This window comes from Dipodomys spectabilis, unplaced genomic scaffold (genome assembly GCF_019054845.1).
Source record: "Dipodomys spectabilis isolate Male_0828 unplaced genomic scaffold, ASM1905484v1 ptg000085l, whole genome shotgun sequence".
NCBI lineage: Eukaryota > Metazoa > Chordata > Mammalia > Rodentia > Heteromyidae > Dipodomys > Dipodomys spectabilis.
In genome coordinates, this window is record NW_024870762.1 from 2641803 (window position 1) to 2661336 (window position 19534).

General features: G+C 45.3%; 2 protein-coding genes across 3 annotated transcripts in view; one reads left to right on the forward strand and one right to left on the reverse strand.

Moving 5' to 3' along the window:
- Mapk14 (mitogen-activated protein kinase 14) overlaps positions 1–3268 on the reverse strand; it is a 61715-nt gene extending 58447 nt beyond the window's left edge. For both annotated transcript variants that reach the window (XM_042684361.1, XM_042684360.1), the window contains exon 1: positions 2796–3268. In XM_042684361.1, coding sequence (XP_042540295.1) covers positions 2796–2911 — 116 coding nt within the window. In that variant the 5' untranslated portion in view covers positions 2912–3268. The remainder of the gene's footprint in view (positions 1–2795) is intronic.
- A 1470-nt stretch (positions 3269–4738) lies between these two features.
- Slc26a8 (solute carrier family 26 member 8) overlaps positions 4739–19534 on the forward strand; it is a 57894-nt gene continuing 43098 nt past the window's right edge. Inside the window, exons 1-2 of the mRNA XM_042684182.1 lie at positions 4739–4808; positions 8596–8782. Coding sequence (XP_042540116.1) covers positions 8598–8782 — 185 coding nt within the window. The 5' untranslated portion in view covers positions 4739–4808; positions 8596–8597. The remainder of the gene's footprint in view (positions 4809–8595; positions 8783–19534) is intronic.

Here is a 19534-nt window from a genome sequence, read left to right on the forward strand (position 1 = left end):
CTTGCCCAGCCTGGCTTTGAACTGCGATCCTCAGATCTCAGCCTCCTGAGTAGCTAGGATTACAAATGTGAGCCCCCGGCAGAGGCAAAATTCTCAGTGGTTTTTTTCCTCCAACAGACCTCAGGTCCAGTAGGAGTTATAACTCCTATCTGACATAAAACACCATCCCCAAATGGGCTTATCTTTTTCATCAGGTTTGAGTCTAAATTCCTTCTGTTATCTGTATTCAGATTGACTTTGTTATTCCTTAACATCAAACCTGCTTTCAAAGCGAAGATGATTTAGGAAAGTAGCAAAGACCTCAAAGTAGATTCAAAGAGAAGTTTCAAACACATTTTCTGTCATTCATTCCTGAAAAGTTGCTAGCTGAAAGAACAACTTAAAATAACTACAGTATTCTGAATGAAATAACTCAAATCTAAATTCTGGGATCTGCAGTCTGAAACATTTGTTTACAGTCAACTGTCTTTTCCTGTTACAGCAGTAGAAATAACACACACACACACACACACACACACACACACACAAAAGGGCAAAAAAATTCCTGAAAAGACAAGAAATTTAACAGTGGCAGCTTCTAAGGGAGACAACAGAGCCAGCAACAGACTTCTGAATACCTTTTTGAACCTTATAAAAAAAATAGATCTATTGGGCTGGGAAGGTGGCTCAGTGGTAGAGCGCTTGCCTTGCATGCATGAGGCCCTGGGTTTGATTCCTCAGCACCACATAAGCAAAAAAAAAAAGAAAAAAAAGCCAGAAGTAGCGCTGTGGCTCAAGTGGTAGAGCGCTAGCCTTGAGCTGAAGAGCTGAGGGACAGCGCCCAGGCCCAGAGTTCAGGCCCCATGACCGGACCCCCCCCCCCCAAAAAAAATAGATCTATTAACCTAATATTGAGACAAAGAAAAATCTATATCTAGCAAAAGTACTTTCAAAGTTGTCAGATACTGACAGAAAGGCACAAAACAAAAGAAATATGGAGTTTATGTTAATGGCACTTCCCGAAAAATCTAGACCTCTTTCCCGCCACCAATGGTAGTAAACTTTGCAATTTTAACTTGTTAAAGTTAACCTACACTCTGGATAGTTGAGTATTCTTCCATATCACTCAACACTGGAAACAAAAACCTGATACTCTATTAATGTGTCAGTTCAATAATGAATAATGGAGATATATATTAAGGAGAGCTGATCCAAATACATCTGTAAAAATGAACAAATCAACAAGTATATATACTGAATGTAAAATGTTGCAAATTCCCTTAAATATCTATCTATATCTATATCTATATATAAAATAGGCACAGGGTGCCATTTGCAACATAACTTGAGCAGCTTGAACGAGAGAATGCAATTCGATCTGTTGCAGAACAATTGCACAATCACAATTACCCAGAAGATTCTACCAAACAGGAAATTCATGCTGTACTTTAAAAAACACGGGAATAGTATTTAAAGGTTAACATATCCAGAAGCCCCCTGGAATTTATTCTGAAACAATAAGCACATCACAGGCTCTTTTTTAAAAATAATGCATGCACATAAAATATAAAGACAGAAAAAGCTAAGGGTTAAATCCGATATTTAGTTTCACATCAGGAGCGCCTCAAATCATTAAGTCTAAAATACGGTTATAAAACTTGGAAAATTGGTAGAATAGTCCAGGTCTGGAAATTTTATGGCATGGATTTAATTTAAAACACCCAGTGTAAATTAAAGCTGGAAACTTATTCTTCCTTTGCTTTGCTTATGTTCCTCACGAAAACAATCGTGTACCTCAGGCCATACATGAAGATAAGGTTCCCTGCAAAGCCTCCAAGGGACTTTGGTGGGGGGGAGGGGGAGGGGGAATGTGAGACACCAAACTATATTCAGGAATTATCTAAATTTTAAAATATTTATAATACCTCCCAGCACTGTTAATAACTTTGATCTTGAGGGCGCCCAGCAGATCGGAATCACGATTGCTCCACAGGAGAAAAGTGTTTTGTCAAACAATACTTAAATGAGCAGAAGGTACAATGTGTCTACCCAGAGGCTCCCAGTTTCTCAAGCTGCATGCAGGGAGGGCTCTCGCAGGCTCAGCCACCGGCCCTCCCCGAAAAGGAAATACGCTTTCAACCGAATCGGAAACACACCACTCAAGCTGGCACCGCGCTCCCGAGATAAAGTCGGTATTTTAAGCTCTGTGGACCGCTGCTAACACAAGTGCGAATTCATAAACGAGATTTCGACAGAGGCTTGCAATAATAATAATAATAATAATTGTTGTTGTTATTATTATAAAGGTCGGGAGGGAGCGCCTTTGCCCTTCAGTTTCGTTCAGATGACCACAATCTACTGATCGGGCTTCGCCCTCCTGCTCCTCCCAGCAGCAACCTAGGCAAGCTCTGGAGCCCCGGGTGGCCCGGGAAAGGGTCCTTCTGCTCCATGGCTGCAGGGAGGCCTTCGCTTCCCGCGATTCCCACTCCCCCACAACACACACACTCCAATCCCCCCAGAGGAGCGGCACACCAAGAAGGAAAGGCGCGGGGTGGGAGCCAGGGCTGAGCACACCACCTTCCGCCCACTGCGGACCTGCGTGGTGGTGCACGCGGCTGGCCGCCTCTCTGGTGTACAGCCAGCGTGCGGGGTGCAGGGCAGGCCGGGCTCAGGGGGGTAGCGATGCCCAGCCCTGAGGAAAAATTCCTGCCGCTGGGCGCATCGCTGAGCCACGGGGACGTCGGAACAGGCCTGGACCGCGGGCGTGCATGGGGGTGGGGGGCAGCCCGCCGCAGCCCCGGGCCGGCGACACTCACCACACAGAGCCGTAGGCGCCGGAGCCCACCGGGGACAGGTTCTGGTACCGCTCCGGCACCTCCCAGATGGTCTTGTTCAGCTCCTGCCGATAGAACGTGGGCCTCTCCTGAGACATCTTCCAGGGGGCCCACGGGGCCCCGGCCTGCACCCGTCCCCACTGCCCGGCTCCGGTGGCTCGCCCGGGTGGCGGGGGAGCCCCGCGCCGGCCGCCCTCGCAGGGGTGGCTGCGACCCCGCGGACTCCCGCGCGCGGCCCCTGTCAGCGGCAGCGGCTGCGCGCTCCTCAGCGAGCAGGGAGAGCCCGGCTAAGGGCAGGAGCACACTGTGGAGGGTCGAGGCTGCGCCCAGCGCCGCCTCCTTGCAGCAGCTCGCGGACCAGGCCGACGGCGGGGGGCACCGCACGACACCGGCCCCGCCACAGCACTCGACCGGGCTTCAGTGGTCGCCAACCCGCAAGCCAGAGAGCAGGAGCCTCCCGCCGTACTCTCGCGAGAACAGCTCCAGGGACTCTCCGTGGGCCGAGATCTTACCCAATATGGAACACCCCCGCCCCTCGCCCCCGCCCATGGGAGGGGGGGAGGAGAGCGCTACCGAGAAAAGGAGGAGACACAGTTCTCGCGAGACAAGAGCAAACAGCTGGAGAGCGGAGGCCGGAACTCTCGGGGACTGTTCTCCTTCTGGGCGCGCCAGCGGTGTCGCGGAGGTGGAGGAGGCGGCGGCGGAGGAGCGGCGCTTGCCGCACAGGCCGCGCGCGCCTCTTCGTGGTCGGCGGGGCGAAGGGCCTGGCTCCGTGGCGGAAAGCCATAGTGACAGTGCTGGGAACCTTGCCACAGGATCTTTGAACTGCCGAGCAGTCGGCGGCAGCTGCACCACCTGCTTACTGGAACCTGCAATTTCCAAGAAATACTTGCACGAAGAGATCGGCTCCATCTGTCCGGAACGCCGTGGTTGCATTCCCATCTGCTCAAGGACGGATGACTGACTTCCCGGGATTCTGACGAAATCGGCCTCAGGCAAATATCAGACCTGCACCGAAGCTGAAATGTTCCCCAAAACCTTTCCCACAAGCTCTTAACCTTGGGCCTGCAGAATGACCCTGAGAGTTTAAGAAGCAGATTCCCGCCCTCGCCCCCCTACACACACACACACACACACACACACACACACACACACAGAGTCTTAACTGGATAAGTTAGAAGTAAACATCCAGATTTTATTTTTATAATGTGGATATGTGGTTTCCATACAGCAAAATCTGCTGTCTCCCCTCTAAGAAGCACGTTTGAAATGGATCCTTCCCTATAAATCCTCTTTATCTAGGAAGAGGATTTAATTCATACCTCCTTGAATTAAGAATAGGGGGCTGGGGGGGGGGTGTCTCTGGGCACTGTGGTATTAAAGCAAGTCTGTCTACCTTTTAGGCTACTGTTCATCCAGCCTAGAGTATTCTTGTTCTACATTCCCACATAATACAGACGTTTGGAAAAACTGAGAACAATTATGGATGTGCATAGTGGAAATGTAACCCCGTGCCTGTGCCCACTGTCACCAAGCGATGTTGTTACAATGAGCAGAAGCGAACTCTTTCTCTGTCGTTATTTCTATAGCCGGAACAATTACCAAACAGCTCCCCCACCCTTGTGTGAAGAGATCCGACAAGTACCACCTCTCCTAGATGTCAGCTCCCTCCCTTTCCTCGCCCCCCTTGTCTCCCGCCCTCCCGGAACGCCTGGCGGGTTCGGGCCGCAACGGCTCGGGAACTGCCGGAGGGCGGCGTCGGTGTCCGCAGGGCCGCCCACCAGGCCCGAGCTGTGTGGGACCCCAGCGCCCGAACTCCCGCCCCCACCGGGGAACCAAGTGAACGGCGATCCGAAGACGTCTGCAGGTGGAGAGCGGCCAGGCCCTGGCGGGTCCCAGGGCGGAGACTGAGTCGGTTAGCCACGGGGCCAGGCTGGTCAATGTTTGCGCAATGAATGAGTGCATGACAGCGGTTCCTGGGAGCTTACCTCTCAGGTATTGTTTCTGTGTGAGCTATGACTAGAGGCAACGTGAGTGCTCTGCAGGCCTAATCCTTTCTGATTTGCTAATCTGGGGTTCTGGTGCTGGGGCCTCACTGCCCACCCCATCTTTCTCCTCAGGCCTCACCCCAGTGGCGGCTCCTCTTTGAGAACGCGCAGCTTTTGTTTATTTTGTCCCTTCTGATTGAACTCCTGCCATGTCCCCCCCACCTCCGCCGCCCTTCCCCTTTCCCTTCCATCAAATCCTACTTAAACATCCCATGGATCCTTCTAGAAGCCTCCATTCCTCAACCCAATAGTAGGTCCTACTCCAGAGCGTCTCCTTGGCATTGCACTCACCCTGCAGCATCAAAAGAATTTGTCAGCTAGATGCTGGAGGCTCACACTTGTTATTCTAGCTACTCCCAAAGGCTGAAATCTAAGGATTATGGCCTGGACAGGAAAGTCCATGAAACGCTTATCTCCAATTAATCACCAAAAAGCTGGGAGTGGAGCTGTGGTTTAAGTGGTAGAGTGATAACCTTGAGCAAATAAAGCCCAGGGACAGCACCCAGTCCCTGAGTTCAAACCCCAGGCCCAGCACCAGAAAAAAAAAATGTCCCTTGTTTATGTGTCTGATGGTCAGTGGACTGTCCCCTTAATCATTCATCTTTAGCCACTAGACAGACTTCTCTTTGCTTATGACATTTCTGTAATCTCATATATTCCCCACACAAACCTAGGTAGCAACAAGCAAATGGGGTGTTTGATAGAATTATATATGCTTAGGGTTTTTTTTCCTCAGCTTTTAAAAATCTTTAAGTAGTTGTACAAAGGGTTTCAATTTAACATGTCATTTTATGATAGGATGCATCTTGATCAATGTGACATCTACATTTTACATCTATTTTACAATCAGAAAAATTGGGCTCAACTTGTGGCTGTTAATTACTTGAGACTCTGAAGAGCTTATTAAGGTGAACATAGTTAAATATACCTGGAAAGCAACAGAACCCACCCTATGGAAGGGCCTGACATACATAGAGCAGGCCAATGATAAATCTTTACTCCTGTCTTTTCCACCTGTAGAATTTTGATATCTTTATTCTACCAAATTGTAAAGCCTGTTTGTTTGTATCCCTAGAACACTTGGAGTTCAACAAATGTTCATACTAGAGTGGTTGTGGGAATTTAATGGAATAACTTTTTTTTTTTTTTCTGGTCACCGTGCTTGAACTCTGGGCCTGAACACTATCCCTCAGCTCTTCAGCTCAAGGCTAGTACTCTACCACTTGAGCCACAGCGCCACTTCTGGTTTTCTGGTGGTTTATTGGAGATAAGAGTTTCATAGCCTTGCCTGCTTGGACTGGCTTTGAGCTGTGATCCTCAGATCTCTGCCTCCTGAGTAGCTAGGATTACAGGCATGGGCCACTGGCACCTGGCTGGAATAACATTTTTTAAAAAGACATGTGATGCCTGGCATATGATTAATGCTCAATAATGTAAGGTGCAGGTGACGCAAATGTTGATGATGTTGGAAATGTTGGTGATGGTGATGATAATGATGAAAATGATTGGGATGGTGATAATGATGATACTGATGTTGACACTGATGGTGATGATTATGTTCATTGAAGGCCTACTAATTACAAGACATTATTTTTCCCTGGGAATACATCTATGAAGAGTCAGAGTCCTGCCTTCTGAGGGCCTTACCTTTAAGGGGGGAGAAAAAAAAAAAAACAAAAACAGACAAATAGACAAATGTTAAATTAGGTACTGGAAAAACCTGTGAAGAAAAGTAAAGGGGAAGGGATGATTACAAGTGCTACTTTTTTGATTGACTGGCTGATGGATTGATTGAATTGGAGTTTGAATCTAAGGTCTACCGTTTGAGCCACACTCCCAGCCCTGGATACTATTTTAAAATATAGATATTAGAAGACACATTATATTGTGCACTTATAGTATTTTCTGTGAAAATTGGTGATTAACACTGACTTGAACCTCTTAAATAATTTTCCTGCAACACAGCCACATGATTGAAAAGTAAACAAGGTTTCCTTAGAGGATAGCTGAGTTCTTGTCCTGACTCTAATTATTATACAACCCAGGCTTTAAACTGTTGAGCTTTCTTTTCTGTATTTGAATTTTTTTGTTGTCTTATTGTTGTTTGTTCATTTATCTGTTTGATTCAGAGTTTTACTAGGCAGTTTTTGGTTGGCCACAAACTCATAATCCTTCTGCCTCAGTCTCCCAAGCACTGAGATTATGAGTGAGAGCTACTACACCCAGTCTGTTGTCTCCATTTCAAAAATGAGAATGACACCTTGCATTCACGATAGGATGATTGTGAATATAATTTTCTTTTTTGTCAGTTGTGGGGCTTGAACTCAGAGCACTGTCCCTAAACCCTTTTGGTGCAAGGCTAATACTCAACCACTTTGAGCCACAGCTCCATGTCCATTTTTCTGGTGGTTGTTTGAAGATAAGAGTCTCCACAGACTCTCCTACTCGGACTGACTTTGGTCTGTCCTCCTCATATCTAAACCTCCTAAGTAGCTAGGATTACAGGGGTGAGCCACCCACTCCCAGCTTGTGAATATACAATTGTAAAACATCTAGAAAGAGTTTTGTAAAATGATCATACAAGTGTAAAATATTGTTATATTAAAATTATGTTTCCTTAAAAATGTCCTGAGAGGGGCTGGGAAGGTGGCTCAGTGGTAGAGTGCTTGCCTTGCATGCATGAAGCCCTGGGTTCGATTCCTCAGTACCACATAAGCAAAAAGAAAAAAAGCCAGAAGTGGCGCTGTGGCTCAAGTGGTAGAGAGCTAGCCTTGAGCTGAAGAGCTGAGGGATAGCACCCAAGCCCAGAGTTCAGACCCCACGACTAGACCCAAAAATGTCCTGAGAGCCTGTCATCCTAGCTATTCAGGAGGCTGAGATCTGAAGATTGCTGTTCAAAGCCAGCCTGGGAAAGTTTATCCAACTCTTATCTCCAATAAACCACCAGAAGTGGTGCTGTGGCTCAAGTGGTAGAGTGCTAGCCTTAAGCTGAAGAGTGCAGGGACAACACCCAAGCCCAGAGATCAAACTCCAGGACCAAAACACACACACACACACACACACACACACACACACACACACAAACACACACACAAATGTGCTAAGAAACAAGTACAGTGGTCCATTCATGCCTATACTCTTAGTGTATATTCTGACCTACCTGGATGCCAGTGGTTCACACCTGTAATCCTAGCTACTCAGGAACCTGAGGTCTGAGGATCATGGTTGGAAGCCAGCCCAGGCAGGAAATTCTGTGAGACTCTTACCTCCAATAAACTACTCAAAAAACAAACAAACAAACAAAAAAACTAGAAATGGTGTTGTAGCTCAAGTGGTAGAGTGCTTGCCTTGAACAAAAGAAGCTCAGAGACAGTGCCCAGGCCCAGCGTTCAAGCCCCAGAACTGGAAAAAAAAATTTAAAAAGATATCAAGGCTCTGGCTCAAACAACAGCAACAACAAAAATAGTGAGGATAGGGCTGGGAAGATGGCTCAGTGGTAGAGTTCTTGCCTTAACCTGCATGCAGTCCTAGGTTTGATTCCTCAGCACCACATAAGCAGGGGGGGAAAAGCTGGAAGCGGTGCTATGGCTCAAGTGGTAGGGCGCTCGCCTTGAGCTGAAGAGCTGAGGGACAGCGCCCAGGCCCAGTTCAGGCCCCATGAACAACCAAAAAAAAAAAAAAAAAAATAGTGAGGATTTAGACTTTTAAAATTGTTTTGTTTGTTCCTCATCCAGGAATGATGCAACAAGAGAGCAGCACCCAAAGTTATGGCTATAAATCCAAGCAAAATTCTTTCACCTACGATGTTAAGCGAGACGTGTACAATGAGGAGAACTTCCAACAGGAGCATAGGAGAAGGGCCCTGTCCTCTGGGAATGTGGACATCGACATCACCACCTTCAGACACCATGTCCAGTGCCAGTACGTGTCTTCATTATTCAGCTGTTTTATCTGCTTGCTTTCTTGCTTGCTTTTTTTTTTTGTGGTCGTGGGGCCTAAACTCTGGGCCTGGGCGCTGTCCCTCAGCTCTTCAGCTCAAGGCTAGCTCTCTACCACCTGAGCCACAGCGCCACTTCCAGCTTTTTCTGCTTATGTGGTGCTGAGGAATTGAACCCAGGGCCTCATGCATGCAAGGCAAGCACTCTACCACTGAGCCACCTTCCCAGCCCTTCTTTCCTTCCTTCCTTCCTTCCTTCCTTCCTTCCTTCCTTCCTTCCTTCCTTCCTTCCTTCCTTCCTTCCTTCCTTCCTTCCTTTCTTTCTTGCAGCTCTTGGGATTGAACTAGGCCTAGGTGTTGTCCCGGAGCTTCTGCTCAAGGCTAATGCTTTGCCTATTGAGCCACAGCACCAATTCCAGCCTTTTCTGAGTAGTTTATTGGAGATGAGAGTCTTGTGAACTTTCCTGCCCAAGCTGGCTTTGAACCACAATCCTCAGATCTCAGCCTCCTGAGTAGCTAAGATCATAGGTGTGAGCCGCCAGCGCCCGGCTTTCAGCTGCTCTGTCTTCATCCAAGCGCCTCAGGATCAAAACCTAACACTCCTTTGCTGCCCAATTTTTTTCTTACTTCTCTAAATTCTGTCCCCAGAATTCTGTAGTTTATTGTATAATTTTCCTTCCATTGTTTTTAGGTGGTTTGTCTTGCAGCACCTTCTTAATTATAAACCTCTTGGGCATTTTCTTAGCTCATTTTCTGACCTTTTGCTAGAACAAGATACCTGAGGCTAAATAAAAGGAAGTATAGGTATGGGCATGGTGGTAACACACTTTAATACCAGTTACTTGGAAGGCTGCGATAGGAGGATTATGGTACCAGGTTAACTCAAGCAAAAGCATGAGACTCTATTTTAAAAATAAAATAAAATAAATGGAATAGGGGCATGGTTCAAGGGGTGGAACATTTTCAAGCCTGTGGCCCTGAGTTTAAAAAGAGAGAGAGAGAGAGATCTATTTGGATAAATTCTGGTAACTAGAGAGAGTTTAAAGAGCCTGGTGCTGAGCCGGGCGCTGGTGGCTCACGCCTGTAATCCTAGCTACTCAGGAGGCTGAGATCTGAGGATCGCGGTTCAAAACCAGCCCGGGCAGGAGAGACCATGAGACTCCTATCTCCAATAAACCACCAGAAAACCAGAAGTGGCGCTGTAGCTCAAGTGGTAGAGCGCTCGCCTTGAGCTGAAGAGCTGAGGGACAGCGCCCAGGCCCAGAGTTCAAGCCCCACTACTGACAAAAAAAAAAAAAAAAAAGAGCTTTCTGGGTTTTAATCTAATCCACAAGAGGTAGAACTCCAGAGAGACAGCCTTAGTCCACTGAGGAAGGGAAGAGCTCCCAAAGCCTACTGACTTCCCGCTGAACACCACCTCGGAAAGGTTTCACTGCCTCTGGGCACCAACACCCTGGGAACCAAGCTCCCAGCACAGGAGCTTCTGGGAGACAAGCCCACGTAAGTCATAGCAAGCATACAGACCTGGGGTATTCTCCCAGTACAGAGGGGTGACATTTAATAAATATGTTGTTTAATGAGCTACCATTACCAGGCTCCTTACCAGGAAAAAAAAAAAAAAGGCAGTGTGGTAGACTAATTAATAGAAGAATGAGATCCTCCTAACTTGCCACCAGCAGGTTCTGCCACAAGTGACTATTAGGTCCTACAGTTCAGGGCGCTCTCTCTCTCTCTGTCTCTCTCTGTCTCTCTGTCTTCTATCTCTGTCTGTCTGTCTGTCTGTCTGTCTGTCTGTCTGTCTCATGGGGCTTGAACTCTGAGCCTAGGCACTGTCCCTGGGCTCTTCAGCTCAAGGCTAGCACTCTACCACTTGAGCCACAGTGCCATTTCCAGTTTCTGATGGTTTATTGGAGATGAGTTTCACAGAATTTCCTGCTTGGACTGGCTTTGAACAGTGATCCTCAGATCTCAGCCTCCTGAGTAGCTAGGATTACAGGAGTGAGCCACCAGCACCTGGCTCAGTTTAGGGCTCTTAATCTACACTGTGCCATGAATCTTTCAGTGACCTCATTACAGAATAAATTGCTGTTTTTATTGGGATAAAACATGTATAACATGTTTTGATTTTCTTTTTCTTTTTTTTTTGGTGCTGATACTGGGGCATGGACTCATGACCTGGTGCTCTTGCTTGTTTTTGTTTTTGTTGTTGTTTTCACTCAAGGCTGGTCCTTTACTACTTGAGACACAGTTCCGCTTCAGGCTTTAAATGGTTAGTTGGAGAGTTTCACAGACTTTCCTTCCCAGACTGACTTTGAACCAATGTCATCAGATTTGAGCCTCCTAATTAGCTAGAATTACAGGCATAAGCCACAGCTCCCAGCTTCTTTTGACCATTTTTAAGTATGCAACTCACCTGTGTTGTTGACATTGGCAAAGTTATGCAACCATCACAACTATTTATTTGGAAAATGTTCTCATCACCTCAAATGGAAAACCCTGTACGAATGAAACAGTAACTCCTGTCTCCTGGTCCATCCCATCCTCTCCCCATCCTATCCGCTCCCTCTCAGCCTGGTGATGTCTCTTAATTTCTATGGCTCTCATCTGCCTATTCAAGGTATTGATTGAAGTATTAATTAAATGTTTGTATTTCTTCATTGGCTTTCTTCACTTAGCGTAGTATTTTCAAGATTCATCAGTGTTGTAGCACTTATAAGCATGCATTGTATAAATGTATCCATTTGTTAACCGATACTTTGTATTGTTTCCATCTTGATTGGCACAGGCATCTATTTGGATTCCTGTGTTTGATTCTTTTTTTTTTTTTTGCCTCCAACTGAGAGTCTGGGTGCTGTCCCTGAGCTTCTTTTGCTTAATGCTAGCACTCTACCCCTTAAGCTACAGCTCCATTTTTTTTTTTTTTTTGGTAGTTTATTGGAGATAGAGTCTCATGGACTCTACTACCTGGGCTGGCTTTGAACCTCAATTCTCAGATCTCAGCTTCCTGACTAGGATTACAAGCATGAGCCACCAGTGTCCAGCTCCTGCTTTCAATTCTAGAAGAAATCTAAATATCTGGAAGAAGAATTGCTGGATCATATGGGAGTTCTATGTTTATATTTGTGTGTGGAGGCAAGGTCTGGCTATGTAGCCCATATTAGCCTGGAACTTACAATTCTCTGACCTTAGCCTCCTGAGTGTTGGAATTACAGGTGTGCTGTACCTTGCCCAATATTATGTTTAATTTTCTTCTTTCTTTCTTTCCTTCCTTCCTTCTCTCTCTCTCCCTCCCTCCCTTCCTTTCTTTCTTTCTTTCCTTCTTTCTCTCTCTCTTTCTTTCTTTCTTTCTTTCCTAGTCGCACAGTGTGAACTCTGAACCTGAGCTCTGTCCCTGAGCTTTTATGCTCAAGCCTAACAATCTTCCACTTGAGCCACAGCTCCATTTCTGGCTTTTGGTGGTTAATTGGAGATCAGAGTCTCATGGACTTTCCTGCTTTGAACCATTATCTTCAGCCTCCTCAGTAGGTAAGATTCCAGATGTGAGCCACCAGCAACTGGCTTTATGCTTAATTTTCTTTTCTTTTCTTTTTTCTTTTTTCAGTCCCGGGGCTTGACCTCAGGGCCTGAGCACTGTCTCTGAGCTTCTTTTGCTCAAAGCTAGCATTCTGCCACTTGAGCCACAGCACCACTTCCAGCTTTTTCTGCTTTTGTGATACTGAGAAATTGAACCCAGGTCTTCATGCATACTAGGCAAGCACTCCCACATTCCCAGCCCTATGCTTCATTTTCTAAAAAGCTGGCAAACTGTTTTCTACAGGGCCTGAGCCATTTTATATTCCCATCTGAAATATGCAGGGATTCCAGTTTTTCACATTTTCTCCAACATTTGTTGTTTTAAATTTTTTATTAGCGTTGTTTTTAGGAGGTATGAAACAGCATCTTATTGTGGCTTTTTGTTTTGCATTTTCCTTATGATGACCATAGATGATAAGCAACTTCCCATGTGTTTATCAGACATGTCTATTCATTTCCTGTATCTTCTTAAACATAAGGTTGTTTGTCTTTTTGTTGGTTTAGGGATTCTTTAAACATTCTAGATATTGAACTTTTATCATATATATATTTTTTTTTCTTCCATTCTTTGTGTGTGTTGTGGGGGGAGGCTTGAACTCTAGGCCTAGGCGCTGTCCCTGAGCTCTTCAGCTCAAGGCTAGTGCTCTACCACTTGAGCCATAGTGCCACTCTGGCCTTTTCTTTTTATGTGGTGCTAAGGAATCAATCCCAGGGCCTTATGCATGGGAGGCAAGCACTCTATTGCTGAGCCACCTTCCCAGCCCCTTTCTTCCATCATGTAATTTGATTTTTCACTCTCTTCCTATTTACCTTTAATGCACAAAGATTTTAAACTTGATGACATCTAATCATCTTTCTTTTGTCAGTCATAGGGCTTGAACTCTGGGCCTGGGCACTGTCCCTGAGCTCAAGGCAAGCGCTCTACCACTTGAGCTACAGCACCACTTCCAGTTTTCTGGTGGTTAATTGGAGGTAAGAGTCTCATGGCCTTTCCTGCCTGGGCTGGCCCTGAACCATGATCCTCAGATCTCAGCCTCCTTGAGTAGCTAGGATTACAGGCATGAGCCACCAGCACCCAGCATCTTTCTTTCTTTTGATGCCTGGACTTTGAGTGTCATATTTCTTTTTTTTTTTTTTCCAGTCATGGGGCCTGAACTCTGGGCCTGGGCGCTGTCCCTCAGCTCTTCAGCTCAAGGCTAGCACCCTACCACTGGAGCCAAGCACCACTTCCAGCTTTTTCTGCTTATGTGGTGTTGAGGAATTGAATCCAGGGCCTCATGCATGCAAGGCAAGCACTCTACCACTGAGCCACCTTCCCAGCCTCTCATATTTCTTTTTCCTTCCTTCCTTCCTTCCTTCCTTTCTTCCTTTCTTTCTTTCTTTCTTTCTTTCTTCCTTCCTTCCTTCCTTCCTTCCTTCCTTCCTTTCTTTCTTTCTTTCTTTCTTTCTTTCTTTCTTTCTTTCTTTCTTTCTTTCTTTCTTTCTTTCTTTCTTTCTTTCTTTCTTTCTTCCTTTCTTTCTTTCATTTTCCCCAGGTTCTGGAGCTTAAACTCTGGGCCTAGGTCCTTGAGCTCCTTCTTGCTCAAGACTAGCAGTCTAGGAAGTGGCGCTGTGCCTCAAGCAGTAGAGGGCTCGCCTTGAGCTTAAGAGCTAGGGATAGCGCTCAAGCCCTGAGTTCAAGCCCCATGACCGACAAAAAAAAAAAAAGACTAGCACTCTACCATTTAAGCCATAGCTCTACTTCCAGCTTTTCCTGTGATTGATTGGAATTTTGAGTCTCCTGGACTTTATTTCCCAGGATGGCTTTGAACTGTGTGTACAATCCTCAGATCCTCAGCCTCCTGAGTAGCTAGGATTACAGGCGTAAGCCACAGGCACCCAGTTTTGGATGTCATGTTTAAGAAACTATTATAAAGTTAAAGATAATTTTTTCTTCTGTTTTCTAATAAGGTTTATAACTCTGGCTCTTAAATGTACGTCTTTGATACATTTCAAATTAATTTTTATATATGGTATAAAATAATGGTCCCACTTCATTTTTTTGCATGTGGATATTTCAATTTACTGGGGTGTGTGTGTGTGCGCGCGCACGCGCGTGCTAGTTCTGGGCTTGAACTCAGGGCTTGGGCATTGTCCCTGAGCTTTTTTGTGCTCAAGGCTTGTTCTCTACCACTTGAGCCACAGCTGCATTTCCAGCATTTTAGTGGATAATTGAAGATAAGTATTTCACAGACTTTCCTGCCCAGGCTGGCTTTGAACCATGATCCTCTCAGATCTCATCCTCCTAGTCATGAGTAGCTAGAATTACAGGCATGAACCGCCAAGTCCAGCCTACAATTTGTTAAAGAGACTTTAGCAAAGGGTCTTGACAGGACTAATATTTTTTAATATTTCAGATAGGCCGCATAGGAAAGCAAACAGGTGCATATAGTTATCAAAATATGAAAAATCTTCAAGTTATGTTAACAGTGTGGGTCTAATAAGAAGCATAATTTCAAGGTAGCTATGAATGTAACTCTATCTGTAGCAATAGTATTGTGATAAAAGGTGTGATTTCCACCGGGTGCCAGTAGCTCATGCCTATAATCTTAGCTACTCAGGAGGCTGAGACCTGAGGATCGAATTTAAAGCCAGCCTGGGCAGGAAAGCCCATGAGACTATCATCTCCAATAAACCACCAGAAAACCAGAAGTGGCATTGTGGCTCAAAGTGGTAGTGTACTAACCTTGAGTGAAAAAGCTTAGGATCAGTGCCCAGGCCGAGTTTAAGCCCCTCCACTGACAAAAAACAAAAGAGTTGTGATTTCCGTTGGTGACATGGTCAAGTTCTGATGATTTTGCTGTGGTTTGTCAGTGTTCCCAATTGAAGACAATTGTAGAGCTTACTTAGAGGTTAGTGAAAATACAGATATGCTTTCCTATCTGAGTTTAAATATACCTCCAATTTGATCTACAGGTCACTTGAGTAGTCCTTAACCTTCAGATTAAGGACTTGATGACCTTTGTCGTGGCCACCATGCTAATTCTCAGGTTGTCCTCACTCACATTCTGGATTCATTCTCCTCCTGGATTGTCACACATAATTGGAAGTAATGTGGATGGCAGTGGGAAAAGATACTATGCAACCCTGTTCAGATAGTTCCCCCTTAGGGGCACCCTTTTTTGTTTATATCCTACCACCTTTTTTGTTTATATCCTACCACTCACAGCTACGTCCATTTCTGTGTTACATCTCTGATTTCCTCTGCAGAGAAAGGAAGTACATATCTAAGAGGATATTTCTCTACCTCGGTTTTATCTCTGCAACTGTTACACAAGACACTGCAACCTAACCTGCCTCCACCTGCCCCAGCCTGACCCTCTGGACACTTAGGTCTGACTCATTTGGCCTCCTGTGGGCTTCCATGGCTATTGTGGTCCCTCCTTTGGTTTAACCACAAAGGCTGCACAGCACAGATGTGAAGAACATGAGTCTGAATCAGGGCTGCTGAGTTCTGAAACTCATCCTGCTGCTCACAGTTGTGGAGCCTTAAGTTTCTCATCTGTAAAATGGGCATGATAATAGCACCAACTTCAGAAAGTGACTGAAGACTTAAATGAATGTAAAGTATTGGAGAAAGGAGGAAACACTAGATAAGCAGGTTTTGGGTTTTTCTTTTCCAGTAAAATTTTAACTCCATCTCTTCCTTTCTACAGGAAAACTTTCTTATCTCTTTCCTTATTTCTTTCTCTGACTTAGTAACTACAAATCCTCCCTTTCTTAGCAAAAGGCCGTCTGTGCTTTCCCATCACCTCTTACATTCTTCATTCTTCAGATGCCTTCACCAAATTCCAATCTAAATGCTTCTTCCTGCCAAGTGCTCATGACTGTAATCCTAGCTACTCAGAAGGCTGAAATCTGAGGATCACGGTTCCAAGCCAGCCCAGGGAAGGAAGGCCCATGACACCCTTATCTCCAATTAACCAACCAAAAGCTGAAGTAGAGCTCTGGTTCCACTGCTGAAGTACCAGCATTTAGCAAAAGAGCTCAAGGACAGAGCCCAGACCCCAAGTACAAGCCTCAGTACTCACACTCACACACACACACACACACACACACACACACACACACAGAATAAGCCAACAAATAAAAGCTTATCCTGTCCCCTACCACCCACTGGTAAGTTTCAAATTTCTTGCTTTAACTTCCTCCTTGATTTCTTTCAGTCTTAGAAGCTCATCATTCCATATTCAATTTGTTTCTCACCATGCCAAAGAGCTTCAGTAACTCTACACAGGTCATCAGGTCTCCAGCCAAGTGGCACATGGCAAGGAGGGGAGTGTGGACCAGGCAGGCAGAAGAACCAATTGTCCCAGTGCCAATCTCTAGGCTTAAGGCAGGTGCATAAAGACTGTGTTCTCCAATTACGCCTCTTCATGCACCTGCTTCAAGCCAAAGTGACTCCTGTAAGAATAGCAATGTGCTATTCCTTCCAAACCAATGGCCTTGCAGAATTTCACAGCTGTCAGTAGGAAGTGTGGGGGTGGTAGAGAGAGTAGAACACTGAAGCAGGAATCAGAAGTCCTGGCTTCTCGCTTCAGCTCTAACTCACACCGACTACTGTGACCTTGGAAAAATCATTTAGACTTATTTGGCCCTATGTATCTTCAAGTTGCAAGAGTCAGCTTTGTATGAAATGACTTCTTTTTGGAGCACATACATTGTCACTGCACACACTAAAGTTATCTTTTTTGGGTAGTCAAATCCCAAGTATGTAATTCATCACACAACTGAAAACACATCTTCATATTCTTTGCTTGCAAGCCAGGCTAAAACATAAATAGCAAGCCAGGCACCAGTGGCTCACACCTGTAATCCTAGCTACTCAGGAGCTGAGATCTGAGGATTGCAGGTTCAAAAGCAGCCCCGGCAACAAAATCCATGCGACTCTTATCCCCAGTTAACCACCAGAAAACCAAAAGTTGTAGAGTGCTAGCCTTGAATTGAGGAGCTGAGGGACAGTGCCCAGGCCCAGAGTTCAAAGTTCAAGCCCCACAACCGACAAAAACAATTTATATATACATGTGTGTGTGTGTATGTGTGTGTGTATAGATAGATAGATAGGTAGGTAGATATAAAGTAATTTAAAATCAAGCAGACCAGAGCACTGGAAGCTCATGTCTGAAATCCTAGCCACTCAGGAAGCTGAGACTTAGAGGATGCTGGTTCAAAGCCAGCCCAAGCAGAAAAGTCCACAAAATTCCATCTCTAATTAACCAACAGAAAACAAAGTTGGCTGTGTGGTTCACATGGTAGGGTTCCAAATTAGCAAGCACAGGCCCTGAGTACAAAACAAAGCATTGTCAAAACAAAGAACCAAATGAAAATTGGTTCTGTTGATTGCTTCATTTGTAGGGGGTCCTGCTATTTTTTATATCTAAAAAGTTAAAGAAGATTTAATATGATCTCAGCAGCATTACATTTTGCTTTTGTTTTATTTAATGTTGCACTTTTTTGGGGGGGGGTTGTCAGTCCTGGGGCTTGAACTCTGGGTCTGAGCACTGTCCCTGAGCTCTTCAGTTCAAGGCAAGCACTCTACCACTTGAGCCACAGCGCCACTCCCTTGTTTGTGTTTTAAGATGGAGTCTCACTACATAGCCCACACCAGACTCAGACTCAAGGGCTTAAGTTATCTTCCTGACTAAGCCTCCTAAGTAGCTGGGACTACAGATATGCACCACCATGCCCAACTTCTAATACTGATATTTTGGACAAGAAAGTTCTTTCTTGTGTAGAGATGGCCGCAGAATATTTAGAAGTATTCTAGCCTTTATCTAATAGATATCAATCATAAATATGAAAACTACCTCCAAACACTGCCAGGTGTCCCCCAGGAATAAACTTGGACCAGACTGAGATACACCAAGTTAAAGGCTTTAAAAAAACAAACATGTATGTGGACTGGGAAAGTGGCTCAATGGTAGAGTGCTTGCCTTGCATGCATGAGGCCTTGGGATCGATTCTTCAGCACCAGATAAGCAGAAAAAGCCAGAAATGGTTCTGTGGCTCAAGTGGTAGTGCGCTAGCCTTGAGCTGAAAAGCTGAGGGATAACGTTCAGGCCCAGAGTTCAGGCCCCATGACCGACAAAAAAAAAAAAGTATGTGGCCAGTTGTGATTTCCACATGGTGCCAGTGGTGCATGCCTATAATCCTAGTTACTCAGGAGGCTGAGATCTGAGGATCACAGTTCAAAGCCAGCCCAGGCAGAAAAGTCCGTGAGACTCTTATCTCCAATAAACTACAAGAAAACCAGAAGTGGTGCTGTGGCTCAAATGGTAGAATGTTTGCCTTGAACTGAAGAGCTCAGGGACAGAACCCAGGAACTGAGTTCAAGTCCCATGACCAACAACAACAACAAATGCTCTGGGCACCAGTGGCTCATGCCTATATTCCTGACTACTCAGGAAGCTGAAATCTGAGGATCACGGTTCAAAGCCAGACCAGGCAGAAACATCCTTGAGACACTTATCTCTAATAAAACACCAGAAAACTGGAAGTGGTGCTGTGGCTCAAGTGGTAGAGCTAAAGAGCTGAGGAACCGTGTCCAGGCCCAGACTTGAAGACCCATGCTAAAAAATAAATAAAAGTTTCTAGATGGGTGTTGGTGGCTCATCTATAACTCTAGTTACTCAGCAGATTGGATTCTGAGGATAGAGGTTGAAAGCCAGTTTGTGCAGACAAATCCAAGAAACTCTTATCTCCAAATAACCAGCAAAAAACTGTAAGTAGAGTTATGGTACAAGTGGTACAGTGCTAGCCTTGAGTGTAAAAGCCAAGTAGGAGCACAAGGCCTGAGATCACATGCTAGTACCAGCACATACACACGTGTGTAAACACACCTGTGTATGTCTTTCTTTACATGGTTAATTCCTTAAGCCTGAGATTCCATAGTCTATATTTTCTATACATGTCCACATATTACACAGGTCAAAGACACACTGAGTGAATGCCTGGTAAAATCTTTACTATATGTGAATGTGTCCATTACCTTCATCACCCTTCAGTATTGAATCTCAAAAAACTGTACTTATCCTAAGCAAACAACAGCATTTCATTTTCTACTAAAATTGGTAGATTTGTTTCTTCCTCAGCATACAAAAACACAGAAGCATGACAAGCATTGG